The sequence below is a fragment of the Cetorhinus maximus genome, chromosome 19 (genome assembly GCF_964194155.1).
Source record: "Cetorhinus maximus chromosome 19, sCetMax3.hap1.1, whole genome shotgun sequence".
Lineage (NCBI taxonomy): Eukaryota > Metazoa > Chordata > Chondrichthyes > Lamniformes > Cetorhinidae > Cetorhinus > Cetorhinus maximus.
Genome location: NC_135897.1, coordinates 74,467,692 through 74,479,165, shown reverse-complemented (window position 1 = coordinate 74,479,165; position 11,474 = coordinate 74,467,692). Strand labels below are relative to the sequence as shown.

The window sequence follows — 11,474 nt, the reverse complement described above, 5'->3', positions numbered from 1 at the left end:
ACACTAGAAGCTTAAATGGAACAGTCATGCCAGCAACATCACTACAGGAGTAGAGAGAGGCTGGATACTCACCTGCCAATCTTTCAACCCATCTCCACCATCTACCAAGTTTATGTTCGAACTCACCTGGAGGGTTATAGCCACAGTAACATTAAAGAGGTTTTGATACTATTGAGTGTCGCTTGATTGGCTCCACTGCCACTGGACTCAGTATCCACTCCCTCCATCTGCCACACACTGTGGTTGCAGAATGTATTATCTACAAGATACACTGCAGCAACTCATCACATTTACTTAATCAGATCCACAGCCTCCATCACAAAGAAGAACAAGAGCAGCAATATCTTGGAACACCATCCCCTTCAAGTGCTCCTCCAGGCCACACACCATCCTGACTTGAATGTATATCACTGTTCATTCACTGCCATTGGGTCAAAGTTCTGAAATACCCTACTGAAAAACATTGTGGATGTACCTTTACCACTAGGGCTGCAGCAATTCGAGGGGAAGGCCAATTACGTTCTCCAGTGGTAAATTTCTGGCTCAAATTTCTCTCCTCCTTCCACTTTCATTTTCCTGCCCCCCTTTTACCTTCTTGTTCTTGCACAGTTTAAAACTTGCCTCCTCTTCTGGCAGATGGGGTTTCACTCAACGTGGGCGGCTGGGGTGAGCACCTTCAGTCAAATGTTTAACCATCATTGGAGTCCAGTGCATCATAGTATTCTAATTGCTTAAGTATAATAGGCCCAATAAAACAATGGTTTTGCTCCCTTCGTGTAGTGGGAATGGAGTGACTCATTGACTGGCTCTTACTCTGCCTGTTTCTGCTGGGTGCGATGGGGGAGGGGGAAGGGGGAGATGAAATTCTCCCTGAAATGCTTTACCTGGATTCCCAAACTGAAAATGTAACTGGGAACAGGGAAGCTATTTAGCGGAATACAAACCTTAGAAATAGTCACAAAAATATGTCAAAAATTGTCACTGTGCCAAATAGAAATTTGTCTGTGTACACTGATAATTTCTTTTGTCTGGATGAAAGTATAGGTTTTATTTGTGAAATACCGGGTCCTCCAGGGCTACCAGGTCCAAAAGGTAACCAAGGCCCTCCAGGTCAAAAAGGAACATATGGTTTAAAGGGTGAGTGTTAGATTTAATATAACATATTATTAAAGGTAACAAGGCCACAGTTTAACAAATTATATTTTTCAAAATGTAGACACCAAGAAACTCTGTACTATAAATATACTCAAATATTTTCTTTTAGTCAAATTACAGTGTTAAACTGATACATATGGACTGAATTTCATGATAATCAAGACCACAAATAAGTCTAATGATTAAGAAAGAGATTATGCAGGGAATATTTTATCCTGTTCATTATGCTTTTAAAATGAGTAACGTTAAATTTAGTTTCCTTGTATTAAGACTTGACTTTTATTGGATAGGAGATCCAGGGGATTGTGCCTGCATCTCGGATACTCCAGGAACCCCGGGAAATCCAGGTATTCCAGGCATTCCAGGAAATCCTGGATATCCAGGAGGAAAGGGAGAACAGGGTGACCGTGGAGCGCCTGGATCAGCCGGATTGCCAGGACTTCCTGTGAGCAAAGATCTCTATTAGTAAATAGTCTGAAGCAGTCATCTATAATTAGTGATAAGTGACACAATATATGAGTTCATTTGGGAGAGGGTTTTTTAAAAATCAGAAATAAACTATTGAGTACTTTGATATTTTGATTCCAATAGAAGTGGTGAATATTGTACCTGGTAATTGTAATTCTACATCAACATTTTGGTAAGCATGGTGTTTGCAGGTATTGGACAACAGTACTGTCCTTCATAGCTGGGGTCCTGGTTCAAATCCAACTTTGATATAGGGGATTAAAGCCTTATATGAAATGTGTTTGAACTGGCTCAACCTAGTTGCAAATTGGCACCAAGCATAAAACCACTGGTAATGGGGTATAAATTGTTAGAATTGACCCGAGATTGAGTTACATTTGAGGATGACAGTATAATTGCTGTTGAAGCACTCTCCTAAAGTGAAAATAACCTGCATTGTTGAGACAATTTTGAGAGAGCTTTGATATGTATCTAAACCATGGTATATCTGATACCAAGGAGGTTGCTGCAGACTGTTATTTCATTGCCCAGCACAGACTCTTAGTTTGAGAATAATAGCAATGTGCCCATGGTGGTGCAGTGGTTAGTGCTGCTGCTTCACAGTTCCAGGGACCTGGGTTTGATTCTGACCTTGGGTGTCTATTAGTGTGGAGTTTGCATGTTCTCCCTGTGTTTGTATGGGTTTCTGCTGGGTGCCCCAGTTCCCTCCCACTGTCCAAGGATGGTTAGGTGGATTGGCTATGGTCAAATTGTCCCTTAGTATAGTGTCTGTGAGTGTGTGTACCCCACCTAGTGCCCATTGGCTGTCGGGATAGGTTCTGACTCCCCGTGATCCTGATTTGGATTAAGTGGTTCTAGAAAAGTGAGTGAGTGAAAAACCTGACCCAAGACTAAACAAGGTTTGCCAGTTCTCAATCTCAATGTCATTATTTATACCCATAGGGACCTCTTGGAAGGGAAGGCTCTCCAGGTGCAAAGGGCCAGAAAGGAATACCATCTCAGCGTGCAAGGAAAGGTAATCCTCACATTAAATTGAGAAAAATGTTTATACCACAGTCTTGAAGTCTCTTACTGAGACATCTTAAATAAATATACAGTTACAGATGTTGTCAACTGCACTGTAAGAATATTTGCATAGCAGTTGTTTGGTGGTAAGCAACTTGAGTATTGCTGAAAAAAGACATTTTGTTAAAGCTTTTTGTCTTGCACTCATCAGGACAATTGCAAGAACACCAATGTTAGGAAAGCAACAACTTTATACTGTATGAGAAAAGAGTGCTGATTGGTAGAGGCGCTGCCATGGAGAATGCACCAGTTATTGGTGACTGACAATTAACACCAAGCATTGTTTGAAATTTAAAACAGGCAGCTTGACTCTGATTGGTCAAGGCATTGTCCTAAGGAATGGACCAGCGAATGAACCAGCTATCACTTATTATGTTTAGTTGAAATAGGCGCAATGTGTGTACATGTTCTTTCTGTCTGAAAAGAACAAGGCCCTGTATATTAATCCACTTGCCAACCAATCAGCTCTCTTTTCTCATACAGTATAAAGTTGTTGCTTCCCCTAACATTGGTAATCTTGTGATTGTCCTGATGAGAGCAAGACGAAAAGCTTTGACAAAATGTCTTATTTGCATAGCGTTCATTACATTTGAGGATGAAACTATGATTGCTGTCTTAACGTTTCGGTTAAGGTTCATTGTGGGGACAATATAGAGTGAGTTTTTATCTGTATCTATCCCCATTAATCCTGAATTGAAATGGTTTTATTCCCCAAATCTCTACTGTCCATGTCCAAACTTGCCTCGTCCTGTTCACTTATCATCCCTGTGCTTGCTAACCTACATTGGCTCTCAGTTAAGTAACGCCTCAATTTTTGAAATTCTCATCCCTGTTTTCAAACCCCTCCATGACTTGGTCCCTACCTATAACAATAACAGTAAGTTATATTTATATAGGCTGGAATTTTCCGGCTCCCTTGGCATCGGGTGTCATGGCAGGCCTGGTCGGGCGAATGACAATACGGTGAGAAGGCCAAAAATCCCTTTCACGCCATCATGAAACCAGTTTGCGATCGTCCACTCCACCCGACAATAGCAGGCTGTGTTTCCCACTGCCACATGTCGGGAACCTAATTTCAATACTTTAGCATCTCATTATAAACCCTGCTTGCCAGAATCATCCACCCACACTAGATCATCCAGGTCACGCCAACATGTTTCACAACTGTACATCAGTGACGTGCACCTGGCAAGCTGTACTTCACTCGGGACTTCGAGGTTTGTTTGCCTACCTTGCTTTGGGCAGCACTCGCAGTCATCAGCGCCAGGCTTCGCAGGCAGCACCACATCACTTTTAAGGGGAATCACGGGCAGGCCTCTACCTACCAGACCAGTCATAAGGCGGGGGCAACTTTTCAACAGCTGCAGGGCAAGGGCTTGCTTGGGGAAGGGGGAGAAGTGGCCTTAGGCAAGGGAACAGGCTGCAGTGCGAGGGCTGTACTGGGGAAGGGGGGTATCCCAAGGTGTGTGTGGGGGCACATGTTGATCTGTGCAAGTGGCCTCAATGTGGTGAGGGCTGAGGAGGCAGTCTCCAGAGGAGATGAGGTCAGCTGGTGAATGTGAGAGAGTGAGTGGTGATGTCCTTCGAGCTGGCAGTGAGTGAGATGCCAGTGAATGTGTGATGGGCTTGTGAGTGTGTGAGTTTAGAGATGGTTGCCTTATCCTGACAGCACGGATGAGATCATCCATCCATTTTCTGCACTGGATGGCTGACCTCTTGTACAGCATCGGCACTGACCACCATTGCCACCGCCTCCCAAGCCGGAGTGGTGAGACTGATGGGCCTCCTGTGGCCAGAGTGGGGATAGAGGACATCACAGCGGGCCTCCATGGCACCCAGTGATGCGTCACTTAATCAGGGGCTGTACTCTTCTTGGCTTTTGGGACCATGTCTTCACTGGAGCAGTCCTGGGCTGCAAGCTTTGAGATGCATGCACGTGGCTCAAGTTTAAATATGCCACCCTGTGTGAGGTAACGGCATAGCGGGCAAATCGGAGGCTGCTTGCCAGCGAGACAGCATGTTTTTTGTGGCTGCATAATTAATAAGGTGGGAATGGGACAATCTGGCACGAAAACATGTCATTGCAGCTGGCGGGTAAAACAACTTTTTATCCCGCCCGTTATCGCACTTGGTACAAATCTACGATGATTCTGTCCACAGTGTCCTTAACATAATAAAATGCCCCAAGGCATTTCATAGGAACATTACAAAAAATTTGACACTGAGCAACTTAAAATGGCCACAGGGACGAGGGGGTTGTCCTATGATGAGAGGCTGAGTAAATTGGGCCTATATTCTTTGGAGTTTAGAAGAACGAGAGGTGATCCCACTGAAACATTCAAGGTTCTGAGGCGGCTTAACAGGGTAGATGCTGAGAAGCAGTTTCTGCTGGCCGGGGAATAAAAACATAGGGGCACAGTCTCAGGATGAGGGGCCAATCAGTTAGGACTGACATGAGGAGAATTTCGTCACTCAAAGGCTTGTGAATCTTTGGAATTCTCTGCCCCAGAGGATGGTGGATGCTCCATCATTTAATACATTTAAGACTGGGATAGACAGATTTTTGGTCTCTCAGGGAATCAAGGGATATGGGGAGTAGGTGGGAAAATGGAGTTGAAGCTGAAGATCAACGATGATCGTATCGAATGACGGAGCAGGCTTGATGGGCTACTTGGCCTACTCCTGCTCCTCTTTCTTGTATCCTTGTTTATGGAGATATTAAAGCAGATGACCCAAAACTTGATTAAAGAGGGAGGTTTAAAGGACCATCTTAAAGGCAGGAAGAGGGATAGAGAGGTAGAAAGGTTTAGGGAGGGATTTTTTTTTTCTTTTTATTCACTCATGGGATGTGAGCATCGCTGGCTAGGCCAGCATTTATTGCCCATCCCCAGTTGCCCTTGAGAAGGTGGTGGTGAGCTGCCTTCTTAAACCGCTGCAGCCCATGTGGCGTAGGTACCCCGACAGTACCATTAGGGAGGGAGTTCCAGGATTTTGACCAGCGACAGTGAAGGAACAACAATATGTTTCCAAATCAGGATGGTGTGTGACTCGGAAGGGAACTTGCAGGTGGTGGTGTTCCAGAGCTTAGTAGCTTGGCAGCTGAAGGCATGGCCACCCAAGGTAGAGCATTTTTTTTTTATCTATTCATGTTTTGTAAGCTTTGCTGGCAACCCTGATCCATTCCTAATTCAAAATCAGGGTCGCCTATGAACCAGAATTATAAGAGCGCAGATTTCTCGGAGGGCTGTGGGGCTGGAGGAGATTACAGAGAGAGGGAGGGGCTTGATCACAGCGCATTGAAAACAGGATGTGAATTTTAAAATTCATTGCTTAACTGGGAGCCAGTGTAGGTCAGTGAGAACAGGAGTGATGGGTTAGTTGGACTTGGTGTGACTTAGGACATTGGCGTCAGAGTTTTGGACGACTGAAGTTTATAGAGAGTAGAATCTGAGGCTAGCCATGGAATCTCTGGGTGCTACAACCCTCCAGAGTATTGTGCTCCTTCAATACCGGCCTCTTGTGCATCCCAAACTTTAATCCCTGCACCATTGATGGAATTTCCTCGCTTAACATTTCTGCCCCTCTCCCTCTCTTTTCTCCTACAAGATGCTCCTTAAAACCTACCTCTTTAACCAAGCTATCCTGATAATCTCCTATGTGGTTCTGTATCAAATTTTGCTTAATAACACTCCTGCAAAGCACCTATGTTAAAGGTGCTATGTAAATACAATGTTCTGTTGCTGTTAGTCTCCAGTTTATAGGAAGTAATTTATTGGAAGTGTACTAATTGTTATCATTTTGAATAATTCATGCAATTTAAAGATTTTGAGCTAATCTTAAAAGTTAGACCGCTTGCTTACCATTCAAATAATAGCTGGTGATTTATGGGAAGGCAAAGGTTTAACATCTTATTTTTAAATGTTTATCAAAAGGTGTATTTTAGTCTTGCTTGGGCAAAGATTGAATGGCCCCCGGCAGAGAATTTGGTGCACAAACGTACAAATTCTGGTTCAACATTTTGATTGCAAGGGTGGTGAGAAGATTTCAGAAACATTCTGTTCAATCAGAAGTGTGTGTTGTGTACCTGATGCGAGAACACCTTGAATTTAGCCTGGATGTAGAACTGAAGAATTAGCATGTTGATTATACGAACCACGTAATGGAAAATTAGTTGGCTCATAATATGTGTTATGGAAAAGTTGCAAAAGTGACTGCCCTTGACATCGAGGCAGCATTTGACTGAATGTGGCATCAAGGAGACCTAACAAAATTGAAGTTGAGGGAATCAGGGGGAAAAATCTCCATTGATTGGAGTCATACCTAGCGTAAAGGAAGGTTTCATTCATAAAATTTGTAAAAGTACATTACAAAGCATTTCAAATCGAATATTACAGAAAATGCAATAAAATTCAACTTTTCTCCAAAAGGCATGCTCCACTCTGAGATGCCTCAATACAATTTAATTATTCTTGATATTTTGAATAAACATCCCCTATCAAGCATGCAGCCTGAGGAATTCTACACAGTTTCCAGCCCCTTGGTGCACTATGGCTGAAAGCTCTTAGACCGCGACCTTTCCCCTCTGCGATGGCTGTCCCAAGCTTTAGTGTGCCCCACATAGTCCTGGACCTTGGAATATGCCAGTCTGCAACACTCGGTCGAGGACAACTCTTTGCACAGAGAGACCAACAAGTTTCGGGCAGCCAAAAGAGGGTCTTTCACCAAGTTGATGGTCCTCCGGCCACAGCAGGTGTTTACCTTGGTGTGTTTCCCTGGGAACAGCCAGTAGAGCACAGAGTCCTGTGTCACAAAGCTACTCAGGGTGAACCTCGACAAAAACCATTGTATCTCTCTCCACACCTTCTTTGCAAAGGCACATTTCAGAAGGAGGTGGACAATGGTCACTTCCCCACCACGGCCACCTCGATGGCAATGTGCGGAGGGAGTGGGACCTTGAGCTTGTAGGAAGCATTCTGATGGGCAGGGCCTTTCTCAACCCCAGCCAAGCTACATTTCAGTGTTTGTTTGAAAGTTATGGTGGTGAGGCGATCTGTTAAATGACTTTAACAATCTGCCAGGGGACCATCGACAGGAGCTACCATCAACTTTTCCTGCAGGGCCTCTCAGCTATTACGTGCAGCCCACTGCCTGATGGACTTGTGGTCAAGGGTGTTTTTGTGCATAAACCTTTTCAAGGAGGATAGTTGGTTGGAGCCTTCTGCAGTAACGTGGCCAGTCCCATCCTACGCAACACCAGGGACAGGTAGAACCTCAGCACTTAGTGACACCTGGTGTTTACGTACTGAAGGGTTATGCACATCTTGATGCAGCCATACACAATGGTGGCCATCAGGATGAGGGCGATGCTTGGCACAATTTTTCCCTCTTTATCTGGAGGTTTGTGCATCATGTCCCAGTGAACATGGTCAATCTTTGACCTCCAGATAAAGTGGAAGATAGCTTGGATGATTGCCATGGTGCAAGAGTGAGGAATGGGCCAGACCTTTTTTTTAAATTCATTCATAGGATGTGGGCATCGCTGGCTATGCCAGCATTTATTGCCCATCTCTAATTGTCTTTGAGAAGGTAGTGGTGAGCTGCCTTCTTGAACCGCTGCAGTCCCTGTGGCGTAGGTATGCCCACCTGCATCACATGGAGCAACATCAAGACTGCCCTGTGCCTAATGCCAGGTTCTTACCCACAACGGAGAGGGAGTGTCGCTCCCACATGCCTAGTTTTTGTTGTACCATAGGTACAAGCCCCTTCCAGTTTTTAGCACACTCCGCAGCCCCTCCAAACCATATCCCCAGCATCTTCAGGTAATCTGACCTGACAGTGAAGAGTACAAAGGACCGGTTGGTCCATTTCCCAAAAAAACATGACTTCATTCTTGTCATGGTTTACTTCTGCTCCTGAGGCCTGTTCAAACTGGTCACTCATCAGTCTGCATGGCAACAGAGGATCCAAGCAGAAGGAGGATATGTTGTCCAAGTACAGGGAAGCTTTGACCTAAGTGCCTCCCCTGCGTGGCATTGTCACCCCTCTTATACCCACATCCTTCCTGATGGAACATAGGAAATAGGAGGAGGGGGAGGCCATTTGACTGTTGAGCATGCTCTGCTCTTCAACAGAAAATGTCTGATTTTCTACCTCCCCATCATTTTTCCTCACTATCCCCATACCCCTTGATATCATCAGTATCCAGAAATTTATCGATTTCCATCTTAAACATGCTCATTAATTGAGCTTCCACAGTCCTCTAGAAGTAAGAATTCCAAAGATATACCACCCTTTGAGTGAAGAAATTCCTCCTCCTGAGTCTTAAATGACCTACCCCTTATTCAGAACCTGTGTCCCCTGGTTTTAGACTCACTTAGCCAGGGGAAACACCCTATATATATCTATCCTGTCACACCCTGTATGAATTTTGTAAGTTTCAGTGAGATCATCTCTCATTTTTCGAACCTTTAGAGAATATAGGTCCAGTTTCCTCGATCTCTCCTCATAAGACAATCCCACCATCCCAGGGATTAGTCTGGTAAACCTCCATTGCACTCCCTCCATGGTAAGTATATCCTTCCTTAGGTAAGGAGACCAAAACTGTACACAATACTCAAGGTGGGGGTCTCATTAAGTCTCTATACAATTGCAGCAAGACATCTCCTGCACTCAACTCCCCTTGTGATGAAGGCCAACATACCACTTGCCTTCCTAATTGCTTGCTGCATCTGGCCGCTAGCTTTTGGCAACTCATGAACAAGGACACAGCAAAAAAATAATTACTCGGCAAAAGATTTGATACAACATCCGATTAGGGCACGGAAGGGAGGGCAGTCCTCTCTGCTTCCAGATTTGTTGGGAAAGCTTTCCAATTCCCACCCATTGATTGAAACGACACCACTAATGTTTGTGGAGAGCAGTTGTTTCCAATTGCAGATTCCCTACCCAAACCCCATTTTGGAGAATGCATCTATCATGTGTGATATTCTGTCAAAGGCCTTCACCTGGTCCAAGCTGACAGGATTCCACCCCCTGTCGTGCAAAAAGGCAATCATATCCCTGAGTAGCGTGAGGCTATCAGAGATCTTCCTGCAAGCCTGGTCTGGGTGGATCACCAACCCCAGAGCAGCACAAAGGAAGATGGTTGTGGTTGTTGGAGATCAGTCATCTCAGTCCCAGGACATCACTACAGGAGTTCCTCAGGGTAATGTCCTTAGCCCAACCATCTTCAGCTGTTTGATCAATGACCTTTTCTCTATCACAAGTGGCATTGTTTGCTGATGTTTGCACAGATTTCATTTCCTCGGATGGGTTTCCCGCTGGGTTTCCATCCGCCCCAACCCCTCAGCGATTTTACGCTGGGGTGGGCGAGGCCGCGGATGGACTGCCTGCCCTTGTCCAAACTGAGGCTTTTAAGTGACCAATTATTGACCACTTAAGGGCCAATTCCCACCCAGCCCTCAATTTTTAGGCTGTCGGGAGGAGTACTGGGTATGGGTGAAGCCTGAAGGTAATTGGATTCAGGCCTCGGGCGGGAAGGGGGTGGGGGGCCACTTCTATCAGAAGCTCCTTTTAACTTCCAGCACCAAGCCCCCCACCCCCCCACCCCCAACACTCCCCACCGCCCCTTAAGACCTGGTTGCCTCAGGACCTCCCTCCCACCACAACCTCTCCCCCAAACCCCAACCACCCTCCCTGCCCTGAGACCCCCAAAACTTACTTTTTCATGGAATCCCGGGACTTGGACTGCATACCAGGTACACAGACCATACGATCAGAACGAGCGTAAAATATCGTGCGAAAATGCCGGGCAAGCATCCTGACGTCATCGCGCACTCGCGTGGGAGTCAGCAGCGCGCCCGCCGACAATTAACAGGCCTGTCAAGGCCATTAAAGTAATAACTAAATGGATGACGGGCAGGTGAAAAGGCCAAGAGGCATTTGGGTTTTTTAGGAAACTTCATCCATGGGTGGGATGTGGTTTCTAGCAGCACTATAGAGGATACAAAAAACATTCCAGTAATAGCTGTAAATCAGGAGGTGGAAGGGAGAGAGGAACTTGATGAAAGTACAATCGTTAGGGAAGCAGTACAGAGCAAACTGATAGAGCTGTGGGTTGACAAGGCTCCGAGCCCTTATGGACTTTATCCGAGGGTCTTAAAAGAGGTGGCTAATAAGGTAGTAAATGCATTGGTGTTAATTTTCCAAAATTCACTAAAACTGGAATGGTTCCATCAGACTGGAAAGTAGCAAATATAACCTCCCTATTCAAGAAGGGAGGGCAGCAGAAAACAGAAACTGTAGGCCTGTTAGCTTGACATTAGCAGGCAAGGTATTAGGATCTATAATTAATCAATAATTAAGGAAGTTATAATTGGTTATTTAGTAAAACTCAAGGTGACCTGGAAGACTCAACATGGTTTTGTGAAAGGGAAATTATGTTTAACCAATTTGTTACTTTATTAACAATTACTTGAAGAAGTAATATGCGCTGTGGATAAAGGGGAGCCTGTAGACGTACTGTACTTAGATTTCCAGAAGGCATTTGATAAGGTGCCACGTCAAAAATTATTGCTGAAAATAAAAGCTCATAGTGTAGGGGGAAAATATTGCATGGATAGAAGATTGGCTGGCTGATAGAAAACAGATTATGCATAAATGAGTCTTTTCCTGATTGGCAAGATGCGACGAATAGAGTCCCGCAGAGGTTTGTGCTGGGGCCTCAACTTTTTACAATTTATGTCACTGACTTAGATGAGGTGAGCGAAGGCCTGGTAGCCAAATTT

At 44.9% G+C, this 11,474-nt stretch overlaps 1 protein-coding gene across 1 annotated transcript in view; it reads left to right on the top strand.

Moving 5' to 3' along the window:
- Positions 1 to 11,474, top strand: part of LOC144694087 (uncharacterized) — a 34,183-nt gene that overhangs the window by 1,641 nt on the left and 21,068 nt on the right. The window contains exons 3-5 of the mRNA XM_078564448.1: positions 1,045 to 1,137; positions 1,446 to 1,600; positions 2,566 to 2,638. Of these exons, the coding sequence (XP_078420574.1) occupies positions 1,045 to 1,137; positions 1,446 to 1,600; positions 2,566 to 2,638 (321 nt within the window). The remainder of the gene's footprint in view (positions 1 to 1,044; positions 1,138 to 1,445; positions 1,601 to 2,565; positions 2,639 to 11,474) is intronic.